General features: G+C 42.3%; 1 protein-coding gene and 1 long non-coding RNA gene across 4 annotated transcripts in view; one reads left to right on the top strand and one right to left on the bottom strand.

The window, feature by feature from the left end:
- LOC139746613 (uncharacterized) overlaps window positions 1-13313 on the top strand; it is a 257343-nt gene that overhangs the window by 136299 nt on the left and 107731 nt on the right. For all 3 annotated transcript variants that reach the window (XM_071658030.1, XM_071658029.1, XM_071658031.1), the window contains exon 14: window positions 3759-3931. In XM_071658030.1, the coding sequence (XP_071514131.1) occupies window positions 3759-3931 (173 nt within the window). The remainder of the gene's footprint in view (window positions 1-3758; window positions 3932-13313) is intronic.
- The window catches only part of LOC139746617 (uncharacterized), a 41667-nt gene that overhangs the window by 23877 nt on the left and 4477 nt on the right, over window positions 1-13313 (bottom strand). The window lies entirely within an intron of this gene.

Genomic DNA, 13313 nt, shown 5'->3' with positions numbered 1-13313 from the left:
GATGTTAATTGGAGAGTGAATGGAAAGAACTTGAAGGAAGTGGAATGTTCAGCTCTTGAGTGGATATGGCAGCAAATGTAACCATGTGAGTTAGCCATAAGGTGGATAGTGGGGCAAAGGTCTTAGGTGCCTTGGGAATGTGTGGAAAGAGAGGTTACTGTCTTTAAGGGCAAAGATGGGCTTGTTTGATGTAAATGAAATGATTTGGGACAGTATATGGTGTGAGGAGGGTTGCTTAAGTAAGAAATGATAGGATAAGAGAGAAAGGTGCCGTAATAAGAGGAGTTTGTATGAGAGAGATGAAGTGGGTGTGTTGAAGTGGTTTGGACATTTGGAGAGGTTGAGTGAAGAAAGGATGACTGAGAAGGTATATATGTCAGAAGTGGAGAGAACAATGAAAGGAGAAACCAAAGAGGAGGTGGAAGGATGGAGTGAATTATGCTTTGAAGGCTCAAGGCCTGAACATGCATGGAAATGCAAGGAATAGAGCATATTTGAGCAATGTGGTTTACAGGGGACAACATGCTGTCATTGGGTTGAACCAGAGCATGTGAATTGATTAAGGTAACCACAGAAAGGCCTTTAGGGCCTGCATGTAGACAGGGGGCTCTAGTTTTAGTTTTAGTGCAATACACATGACAGCAAAATAGTAAATGAGGCCTTTTGTTCACCTGTTCCAGGTGCTACGTTGCTAATGTTGGGAATAGCAAACATATATGATGAAAATGATATACATGATGAATATGCTGTGTCAAAAAAAAAAATCCTTGTCCACTCCCCATCATTTATTTTCAAAATACTTCTAGTACTTTTTCGCCTCCTTCAAACCTTGATTACCATCCACAGACATTTGGGCATGGACTCAGTGGATTTCTGGAATCATTCCAGGTCCATGTTTTGGGTCCATAGGGTCTTGATCTGAATAAGGCAAGGCACTGATAAGATGTTGCAGGAAGCAAACTTGACTTTCATCTAGTTCTAGTAGTTCTCGATTTGGTTATGATCTAGGGAGTTCCCAGCCCACTCCAGCAGTTTAATTTTTTCTTTAATAACTAGTTCACCACCTTTCTAGTCTTATAGCAGGGGCACTAACCTGCCTAAAGTGGTCACACCCATAAACCTCATAAAGGGAAGTAGTGGTCCTTTAGCACCCTAATGTACTGCTCTCCATTCCTCCCTAATCATTGCACCACGAAAGCATCCCTACATCATCACACTCTCAGGTTGTTTCACCATCTTTACTGTAAAACAAGTCATACTGGCTGACGCCCTTTGGCCTCCCCACCCTACCCTGCCTTGACTGCACACACTTCAAGAAACCTTTATTGGAGAGCATTACCATAATCCACTGTTGTTCACTCCAGTCCATATATTTCAATGCAAAAGTGAGTTATTTGTATTTCACTTCCTTTGTAAGAAGGGGTTTGGCAGCAGGCTTGCAGAAAGGAATGTTAAGGTCCCTTGGCAGGCATTGTTGAGTGGTCTTTTGAGAGATGTCTCCTAAAAGTTTTGGATGGCTTTTCTCAAGTTTGGCAGCTGAAATGCAGGATTGCTTCAACGTTTCTCGTTTAAGGAGGTTATCTGTAGATCTAGAAGTCTTCTTTGGGCAACCAGAGATAGATTTTGGTGCTGGGATGACATTGTCAGGGAGGCCATGAGTGCTGGCAAGCAACTGCTTGATCATACATTCTGAGCACCCAGTATGTACACCTAGAAATCTCACATGTACCCACATCTTGCTTCAAGGTGAGAAGTCAGGCTTTATCCTCCATAGAAAGGTAAGAAACAACCATCTTGAAGCACAGGTGGAAGAAATACAGTACCTAGAAGCAAAATTCCCATAATGAAGTGTCAGCCAGGAGTAAAGAAAGAATAGCCTTTCCTAAAGATAGCCTGAGGCACTCTGAGTCGGGCTGCTGGTGCTCACACCATTAGAAATAGTATTCTCAGTAAACAGGTGCATGATGCTTTCACCCTGAGAGCACCATATTCTTGTACCCACAATGAACCTTAGCACATATCACCTTTGAAAATACAAGGATTTTTTTTTTTTTTTTTTTTTTTTTTTTTTTTTTTTGCTTTGTCGCTGTCTCCCGCGTTTGCGAGGTAGCGCAAGGAAACAGACGAAAGAAATGGCCCAACCCACCCCCATACACATGTATATACATACGTCCACACACGCAAATATACATACCTACACAGCTTTCCATGGTTTACCCCAGACGCTTCACATGCCTTGATTCAATCCACTGACAGCACGTCAACCCCGGTATACCACATCGCTCCAATTCACTCTATTCCTTGCCCTCCTTTCACCCTCCTGCATGTTCAGGCCCCGATCACACAAAATCTTTTTCACTCCATATTTCCACCTCCAATTTGGTCTCCCTCTTCTCCTTGTTCCCTCCACCTCCGACACATATATCCTCTTGGTCAATCTTTCCTCACTCATTCTCTCCATGTGCCCAAACCATTTCAAAACACCCTCTTCTGCTCTCTCAACCACGCTCTTTTTATTTCCACACATCTCTCTCTTACCCTTACGTTACCTACTCGATCAAACCACCTCACACCACACATTGTCCTCAAACATCTCATTTCCAGCACATCCATCCTCCTGCGCACAACTCTATCCATAGCCCACGCCTCGCAACCATACAACATTGTTGGAACCACTACTCCTTCAAACATACCCATTTTTGCTTTCCGAGATAATGTTCTCGACTTCCACACATTCTTCAAGGCTACCAGAATTTTCGCCCCCTCCCCCACCCTATGATCCACTTCCGCTTCCATGGTTCCATCCGCTGCCAGATCCACTCCCAGATATCTAAAACACTTCACTTCCTCCAGTTTTTCTCCATTCAAACTCACCTCCCAATTGACTTGACCCTCAACCCTACTGTACCTAATAACCTTGCTCCTATTCACATTTACTCTTAACTTTCTTCTTTCACACACTTTACCAAACTCAGTCACCAGCTTCTGCAGTTTCTCACATGAATCAGCCACCAGCGCTGTATCATCAGCGAACAACAACTGACTCACTTCCCAAGCTCTCTCATCCCCAACAGACTTCATACTTGCCCCTCTTTCCAAAACTCTCGCATTCACCTCCCTAACAACCCCATCCATAAACAAATCAAACAACCATGGAGACATCACACACCCCTGCCGCAAACCTACATTCACTGAGAACCAATCACTTTCCTCTCTTCCTACACGTACACATGCCTTACATCCTCGATAAAAACTTTTCACTGCTTCTAACAACTTGCCTCCCACACCATATATTCTTAATACCTTCCACAGAGCATCTCTATCAACTCTATCATATGCCCTCTCCAGATCCATAAATGCTACATACAAATCCATTTGCTTTTCTAAGTATTTTTCACATACATTCTTCAAAGCAAACACCTGATCCACATATCCTCTACCACTTCTGAAACCACACTGCTCTTCCCCAATCTGATGCTTTGTACATGCCTTCACCCTCTTAATCAATACCCTCCCATATAATTTACCAGGAATACTCAACAAACTTATACCTCTGTAATTTGAGCACTCACTCTTATCCCCTTTGCCTTTGTACAAGGATGTAGGTAAAGTTTTTTGCTGGCGCTGTAGATACATGGCTAGCTAATGCTTGGAAACACAAACTGACTTCAGTACAGCTTTCCCTGAATTGTGCCCCATTCTTTCTATAGTCTCATCTAGTGTATTGTAATGCATTGCAACCTTTTTTGCTCCCACAGGAATGCCCGCATGTCATGTCAGGGGGAGAACATCAAGTCAGTGGACCTAACTAAGTGGAAGACAGCCAGTCCCAACTTTATTATCCCAGACCAGATGTTGCAGGAAAGCATTGAGCGGGCAAAGCGTGACATTAGCAACATGAGAGATTCTGAATGGAACCTTTGGGAGGCCCGTAAGTTCACTACTGCTGTAGAACCACTTAGTGGATGTGTTATTTTGTGGTTACTTGGGGACTCTATCCATATCTCTGATGCCTATTCCCAACTGGATCTCCATCAAGAGGGTGGCCATGGCAATTGAGTCTCCATAGTTGGTGAACTTGGGGAATCTTGTGCCTTTCTTTTGTGATCAGTCTAATACTCACCAGGTCACTTTATCTTTTACCAACATGTCATATTACCTTCTCTCACAAAGTTACTTGCTCTTTGCACAAAGTCCTTTTGATTTCTTTAGCAAAGTCCTTGTACTTCCTTTCACCAAGACATGTAACCCTCTCCTACAAGGTCACTTTTAGTCTTCTTATCTGGTAGTCTTGCTACCAATTCTCACCATTTTATTCTTCCTTTTTCACCAAGTTCTGCTCCATCTCACCAGGTCATGTCACTTGACCTCCTTACCAAGCCCCTCAACCTTTTCTCACCAGTTCACTTTATCTCATCTCATCTGGTTGCTATGCCATTTCTTATGAATTCACCTAATCTTCTCTTACTAGTTTACTTTTCCTCCACTCACACTGTCACTAAGCCTTCATTCACCAAAGAGTTCTTACCAGATCTCTGCTGCCTTCCATCTGGTTTTTACCTTCTTCCACAAGATCACTTTTCCTTCTTTCACCAGATCACTCTACTTTCTTTCGTCAATTTCCTTCATTTGGAAATTTCATCAGCTTGACCACTCAGTAAGTCAGTCTAGTCTTTCTTCTCTCAACACTTAAGTGGAATTCATTTCATTGGTCACATAACATCAGATTGGATCCTAATACTATTCTTTTTAACTTTGCCTAAATAGTAAAGAGATAATTATAATCATTATTGTAAATATTGATTTGAAATGTCATTTTTTGCACCTTGTATCATTTCCAGTGCACTTCTGTGTAAATGTTGAGAGAATGATTACTGTAGAGTATAAACTATCCTCATTGACTGCATGGCATCATTAATGTGATGCCCCAGTTATCTTAACCTGAATGTAATGAGTTCTGTTGTAAATTATATTTACAATATGTAGTGATATGAATTTCCACTGGTTGTACATTGCACTAGTTCAAGTGCTCTTGTATATAGATATACGAAAGGAAATGAATAGAGAATACGACAAAATCAGATTGCCTGAAATAGATAAAGTGTAAGTATTAGATATCATGCAAAACTGGGCTGTTACAAATAAGATCATGAATAACAAAAAAAATTAGATTATCTTCTTTTTAAGGCTTGTCTTCGCTGTCTCTCACATGTATAGTCTCCGTTGAAGTATATTTGAAAATGTTAAAAACCACTTTGTATAAGTTAATGGATCTCTTGTCTGTATTTACGAAGTATGTAGTTTCCAAAAATGATAAAAGAATGCAGCTCAACCACTTCATCTCATTCTGCAGTACCTTCTTCATTCATTCATCAGTTGCTTGACAAAATAAGAGAAAGGGTTTTGTATACTTAACATATGCATAGCAACTTTCATTCATTATGTTGTTTACTGCCTTCCCCCCTCCCTAATCATATTGAATGCAACCTACTTTCTGCAGAGGTGGAGGGGACATGGTGAAGTGGGAGACCAACTTGGAGGTGGAAGGATGGAGTGAGAAAGATTTTGAGCGATTGGGGCCTGAACATACAGGAGGGTGAAAGGTTGGCAAAGAATAGAGTGAATTGGAACAATGTGGTATACCGGGGTCGATACTGTCAGTGGATTGAACCAGGGCATGTGAAGCGTTTGGGGTAAACCATGGAGAGTTTTGTGGGGCTTGTGAAAAGGGAGCTATGGTTTCAGTGCATTACACATGACAGCTAGAGACTGAGTGTGAACAAATGTGGCCTTTGTTGTCTTTTCCTAGCGCTACCTTGCATGTGTGCGGGGGGGAGGGGGATGCCATTTCACATGTGGCGGGGTGGCAACGGGAATGGGTGAAGGCAGCAAGTATAGATATGTACATGTGTATATATGTAAATGTTTATGTTTTTTTTTTTTTTTTTTTTTTTTTTTTTTTTTTTTTTTCTTTGCCGCTGTCTCCCGCGTTTGCGAGGTAGCGCAAGGAAACAGACGAAAGAAATGGCCCAACCCACCCCCATACACATGTATATACATACACGTCCACACACGCAAAAATACATACCTATACATCTCAATGTACACATATATATACACACACAGACATACATATATACCCATGTACACAATTCACACTGTCTGCCTTTATTCATTTCCATCGCCACCCCGCCACACATGGAATACCATCCCCCTCCCCCCTCATGTGTGCGAGGTATCGCTAGTAAAAGACAACAAAGGCCCCATTGGTTCACACTCAGTCTCTAGCTGTCATGCAATAATGCCCGAAACCACAGCTCCCTTTTCACATCCAGGCCCCACACTACTTTCCATGGTTTACCCCAGACGCTTCACATGCCCTGATTCAATCCACTGACAGCACGACAACCCCGGTATACCACATTGATCCAATTCACTCTATTCCTTGCCCGCCTTTCACCCTCCTGCATGTTCAGGCCCCGATCACTCAAAATCTTTTTCACTCCATCTTTCCACCTCCAATTTGGTCTCCCACTTCTCCTCGTTCCTTCCACCTCCGACACATATATCCTCTTGGTCAATCTTTCCTCACTCATTCTCTCCATGTGCCCAAACCATTTCAAAACACCCTCTTCTGCTCTCTCAACCACGCTCTTTTTATTTCCACACATCTCTCTTACCCTTACATTACTTACTCGATCAAACCACCTCACACCACACATTGTCCTCAAACATCTCATTTCCAGCGCATCCACCCTCCTGCGCACAACTCTATCCATAGCCCACGCCTCGCAACCATACAACATGTATGTATGTATGTATGTATATGTATGTATATGTTGAAATGTATAGGTATGTATATGTGCGTGTGTGGGCGTTTATGTATATACTTGTGTATGTGGATGGGTTGGTTCATTCTTTCGTCTGTTTCCTTGCACTACATTGCTAACACAGGAGACAGCAACTAAATATAATAAATAAATATATATATAAATGATATATCAAATACCTTCCACAGAGCATCTCTATCAACCCTCATTTGTTCGAGAAGGAGAGAGGAGGAGAGGAAAGTGATTGGTTCCCACTGAATGTTGGTTTGCTGCAGGAGTGTTTGATGTCTCCATGGTTGTTTAATTTGTTTATAGAGGGGGTTGTTAGGGAGGTGAATGCAAGAGTTTTGGAGAGAGGGGCAAGTATGCAGCCAGTAGTGGATGAGAGGGCTTGGGAAGTGAGTCAGTTGTTATTTGCTGATGATACGCTGGTGGCTGATTCGGGTGCAAGGAATAGAGTGAATTGGAATGATGTGGTATACCGGGGTCGACATGCTGTCAATGGATTGAATAGGGCATGTGAAGCATCTGGGGTAAACCATGGAAAGTTTTGTGGGGCCTGGATGTGGAAAGGGACCTGTGGTTTTGGTGCATTACACATGATAGCTAGAGACTGGGTGTGAACGAATGTGACCTTTGTTGTCTTTTCCTAGCACTACCTCTTGCACACACGGCGGACGGGGGGTTCCATTTCATGTGTGGTGGGTTGGCGACGGGAATGGATGAAGGCAGCAAGTATGAATATGTACTGTGTATATATGTATATGTATGTGTATGTATATGTTTGTATACGTTGAAATGTATAGGTTTTCTCATGTGTGGCAGGGTGGCGACAGGAATGGATGAAGGCAGCAAGTATGAATATGAACATGTGTATATATGTATGTTTGTGTATGTATATGTATGTATACATTGAAATGTATTGGTATATATATATGTGCGTGTGTGGGCGTTTATGTATATACATGTGTATGTGGGTGGGTTTGGCCATTCTTTCGTCTGTTTCCTTGCACTACCTCGCTGACGTGGGAGACAGCAACTAAGTATAATGAAAGGGGGCTAATGGGGAGGTGATAACAAGTAGTGATGATGTGAGAAGGAGATGGAGTGAGTATTTTGAAAGTTTGTTGAATGTGTTTGATGATAGAGTGGCAGATATAGGGTGTTTTGGTCGAGGTGGTGTGCAAAGTAAGAAGGTTAGGGAGAATGATTTGGTAAACAGAGAAGAGGTAGTAAAAGCTTTGCGAAAGATGAAAGCCGGCAAGGCAGCGGGTTTGGATGGTATTGCAGTGAAATTTATTAAAAAAGGGGGTGACTGTATTGTTGACTGGTTGGTAAGGTTATTTAATGTATGTATGACTCATGGTGAGGTGCCTGAGGACTGGCGGAATGCTTGCATAATGCCATTGTACAAAGGCAAAGGGGATAAATGTGAGTGCTCAAATTACAGAGGTATAAGTTTGTTGAGTATTCTTGGGAAATTATATGGGAGGGTATTGATTGAGAGGGTGAAGACATGTACAGAGCATCAGATTGGGGAAGAGCAGTGTGGTTTCAGAAGTGGTAGAGGATGTGTGGATCAGGTGTTTGCTTTGAAAAATGTATGTGAAACATACTTAGAAAAGCAAATGGATTTGTATGTAGCATTTATGGATCTGGAGAAGGCATATGATAAGAGTTGATAGAGATGCTCTCTGGAAGGTATTAAGAATATATGGTGTGGGAGGTAAGTTGTTAGAAGCAGTGAAAAGTTTTTATCGAGGATGTAAAGCATGTGTATGTGTAGGAAGAGAGGAAAGGGATTGGTTCTCAGTGAATGTTGGTTTGCGGCAGGGGTGCGTGATTTCTCCATGGTTGTTAAATTTGTTTATGGATGGGGTTGTTAGGGAGGTGAATGCAAGAGTTTTGGAAAGAGGGGCAAGTATGCAGTCTGTTGTGGATGAGAGAGCTTGGGAGGTGAGTCAGTTGTTCGAGGATGATACAGCACTGGTGACTGATTTGGGTGAGAAACTGCAGAAGCTGGTGACTGAGTTTGGTAAAGTGTGTGAAACAAGAAAGCTGAGAGTAAATGTGAATAAGAGCAAGGTTATTAGGTACAGTAGGGTTGAGGGACAAGTCAACTGGGAGGTGAGTTTGAATGGAGAAAAACTGGAGGAAGTGAAGTGTTTTAGATATCTGGGAATGGATTTGGCAGCGGATGGAACCATGGAAGCGGAAGTGAATCATAGGGTGGGGGTGGGGGCGAAAAGTTCTGGGAGCATTGAAAAATGTGTGGAAGTTGAAGACGTTATCTTGGAAAGCAAGAATGGGTATGTTTGAAGGAATAGTGGTTCCAACAATGTTATATGGTTGCGAGGCGTGGGCTATAGATAGAATTGTGCAAAGGAGGGTGGATGTGCTGGAAATGAGATGTTTGAGGACAATATGTGGTGTGAGGTGGTTTGATCGAGTAAGTAATGAAAGGGTAAGAGAGATGTGTGGTAATAAAAAGAGTGTGGTTGAGAGAGCAGAAGAGGGGGTTTTGAAATGGTTTGGTCACATGGAGAAAATGACTGAGGAAAGATTGACAAAGAGGATATATATGTCAGAGGTGGAGGGAACGAGGAGAAGTGGGAGACCAAATTGGAGGTGGAAAGAAGGAGTGAAAAAGATTTTGGTTGATCGGGGCCTGAACATGCAGGAGAGTGAAAAGCTTGCAAGGAATAGAGTGAATTGGAAAGATGTAGTATACCGGGGTTGACATGCTGTCAATGGATTGAACCAGGGCATATATATATATATATATATATATATATATATATATATATATATATATATATATTTTTATATCAAACATACCCATTTTTGCTTTCCGAGATAATGTTCTCGACTTCCACACATTCTTCAAGGCTCCCAGAATTTTCGCCCCCTCCCCCACCCTATGATCCACTTCCGCTTCCATGTTTCCATCCGCTGCCAGATCCACTCCCAGATATCTAAAACACTTTACTTCCTCCAGTTTTTCTCCATTCAAACTCACCTCCCCATTGACTTGACCCTCAACCCTACTGTACCTAATAGCCTTGCTCTTATTCACATTTACTCTTAACTTTCCTCTTTCACACACTTTACCAAAAAAAAAATATATATATATATATATATATATATATATATATATATATTAATATATATATATATTTTTTTTTTTTTCTTTTTTTTTTTGCTTTGTCGCTGTCTCCCGCGTTTGCGAGGTAGCGCAAGGAAACAGACGAAAGAAATGGCCCAACCCACCCCCATACACATGTATATACATACGTCCACACACGCAAATATACATACCTACACAGCTTTCCATGGTTTACCCCAGACGCTTCACATGCCTTGATTCAATCCACTGACAGCACGTCAACCCCGGTATACCACATCGCTCCAATTCACTCTATTCCTTGCCCTCCTTTCACCCTCCTGCATGTTCAGGCCCCGATCACACAAAATCTTTTTCACTCCATCTTTCCACCTCCAATTTGGTCTCCCTCTTCTCCTCGTTCCCTCCACCTCCGACACATATATCCTCTTGGTCAATCTTTCCTCACTCATTCTCTCCATGTGACCAAACCATTTCAAAACACCCTCTTCTGCTCTCTCAACCACGCTCTTTTTATTTCCACACATCTCTCTTACCCTTACGTTACTTACTCGATCAAACCACCTCACACCACACATTATCCTCAAACATCTCATTTCCAGCACATCCATCCTCCTGCGCACAACTCTATCCATAGTCCACGCCTCGCAACCATACAACATTGTTGGAACCACTATTCCTTCAAACATACCCATTTTTGCTTTCCGAGATAATGTTCTCGACTTCCACACATTCTTCAAGGCTCCCAGAATTTTCGCCCCCTCCCCCACCCTATGATCCACTTCCGCTTCCATGGTTCCATCCGCTGCCAGATCCACTCCCAGATATCTAAAACACTTCACTTCCTCCAGTTTTTCTCCATTCAAACTCACCTCCCAATTGACTTGACCCTCAACCCTACTGTACCTAATAACCTTGCTCTTATTCACATTTACTCTTAACTTTCTTCTTTCACACACTTTACCAAACTCAGTCACCAGCTTCTGTAGTTTCTCACATGAATCAGCCACCAGCGCTGTATCATCAGCTAACAACAACTGACTCACTTCCCAAGCTCTCTCATCCCCAACAGACTTCATACTTGCCCCTCTTTCCAAAACTCTTGCATTCACCTCCCTAACAACCCCATCCATAAACAAATTAAACAACCATGGAGACATCACACACCCCTGCCGCAAACCTACATTCACTGAGAACCAATCACTTTCCTCTCTTCCTACACGTACACATGCCTTACATCCTCGATAAAAACTTTTCACTGCTTCTAACAACTTGCCTCCCACACCATATATTCTTAATACCTTCCACAGAGCATCTCTATCAGCTCTGTCATATGCCTTCTCCAGATCCATAAATGCTACATACAAATCCATTTGCTTTTCTAAGTATTTCTCACATACATTCTTCAAAGCAAACACCTGATCCACACATCCTCTACCACTTCTGAAACCACACTGCTCTTCCCCAATCTGATGCTCTGTATATATATATATATATATATATATATATATATATATATGTCGTATAAAGCGACTAGAGGGGATGGGAGCGGGGGGCCAGAAATCCTCCCCTCCTTGTATTTTTTTAACTTTCTAAAATGGGAAACAGAAGAAGGAGTCAGGCGGGGAGTGCTCATCCTCCTCGAAGGCTCAGATTGGGGTGCCTAAATGTGTGTGGATGTAACCAAGATGTGAAAAAAGGAGAGAAAGGTAGTATGTTTGAGGAAAGGAACCTGGATGTTTTGGCTCTGAGTGAAACGAAGCTCAAAGGTAAAGGGGAGGAGTGGTTTGGGAATGTCTTGGGAGTAAAGTCAGGGGTTAGTGAGAGGACAAGAGCAAGGGAAGGAGTAGCAGTACTCCTGAAACAGGAGTTGTGGAAGTATGTGATAGAATGTAAGAAAGTAAATTCTCGATTAATATGGGTAAAACTGAAAGTTGATGGAGAGAGATGGGTGATTATTGGTGCATATGCACCTGGGCATGAGAAGAAAGATCATGAGAGGCAAGTGTTTTGGGAGCAGCTGAATGAGTGTGTTAGTTGTTTTGATGCACGAGACCGGGTTATAGTGTTGGGTGATTTGAATGCAAAGGTGAGTAATGTGGCAGTTGAGGGAATAATTGGTATACATGGGGTGTTCAGTGTTGTAAATGGAAATGGTGAAGAGCTTGTAGATTTATGTGCTGAAAAAGGACTGATGATTGGGAATACCTGGTTTAAAAAGCGAGATATACATAAGTATACTTATGTAAGTAGGAGAGATGGCCAGAGAGCGTTATTGGATTACGTGTTAATTGACAGGCGCGCGAAAGAGAGACTTTTGGATGTTAATGTGCTGAGAGGTGCAACTGGAGGGATGTCTGATCATTATCTTGTGGAGGCTAAGGTGAAGATTTGTATGGGTTTCCAGAAAAGAAGAGTGAATGTTGGGGTGAAGAGGGTGGTGAGAGTAAGTGAGCTTGGGAAGGAGACTTGTGTGAGGAAGTACCAGGAGAGACTGAGTACAGGATGGAAAAAGGTGAGAACAATGGAAGTAAGGGGAGTGGGGGAGGAATGGGATGTATTTAGGGAATCAGTGATGGATTGCGCAAAAGATGCTTGTGGCATGAGAAGAGTGGGAGGTGGGTTGATAAGAAAGGGTAGTGAGTGGTGGGATGAAGAAGTAAGAGTATTAGTGAAAGAGAAGAGAGAGGCATTTGGACGATTTTTGCAGGGAAAAAATGAAATTGAGTGGGAGACGTATAAAAGAAAGAGACAGGAGGTCAAGAGAAAGGTGCAAGAGGTGAAAAAAAGGGCAAATGAGAGTTGGGGTGAGAGAGTATCATTAAATTTTAGGGAGAATAAAAAGATGTTCTGGAAGGAGGTAAATAAAGTGCGTAAGACAAGGGAGCAAATGGGAACTTCAGTGAAGGGCGCAAATGGGGAGGTGATAACAAGTAGTGGTGATGTGAGAAGGAGATGGAGTGAGTATTTTGAAGGTTTGTTGAATGTGTTTGATGATAGAGTGGCAGATATAGGGTGTTTTGGTCGAGGTGGTGTGCAAAGTGCGAGGGTTAGGGAAAATGATTTGGTAAACAGAGAAGAGGTAGTAAAAGCTTTGCGGAAGATGAAAGCCGGCAAGGCAGCAGGTTTGGATGGTATTGCAGTGGAATTTATTAAAAAAGGGGGTGACTGTATTGTTGACTGGTTGGTAAGGTTATTTAATGTATGTATGACTCATGGTGAGGTGCCTGAGGATTGGCGGAATGCGTGCATAGTGCCATTGTACAAAGGCAAAGGGGATAAGAGTGAGTGCTCAAATTACAGAGGTATAAGTTTGTTGAGTATTCCTGGCAAATTGTATGGGAGGGTATTGATTGAGA

This window comes from Panulirus ornatus, chromosome 65 (assembly GCF_036320965.1).
Source record: "Panulirus ornatus isolate Po-2019 chromosome 65, ASM3632096v1, whole genome shotgun sequence".
Classification (NCBI taxonomy): domain Eukaryota; kingdom Metazoa; phylum Arthropoda; class Malacostraca; order Decapoda; family Palinuridae; genus Panulirus; species Panulirus ornatus.
Note: the sequence above shows the minus strand (reverse complement) of the source record. Positions and strands in the feature narration are given on the sequence as shown.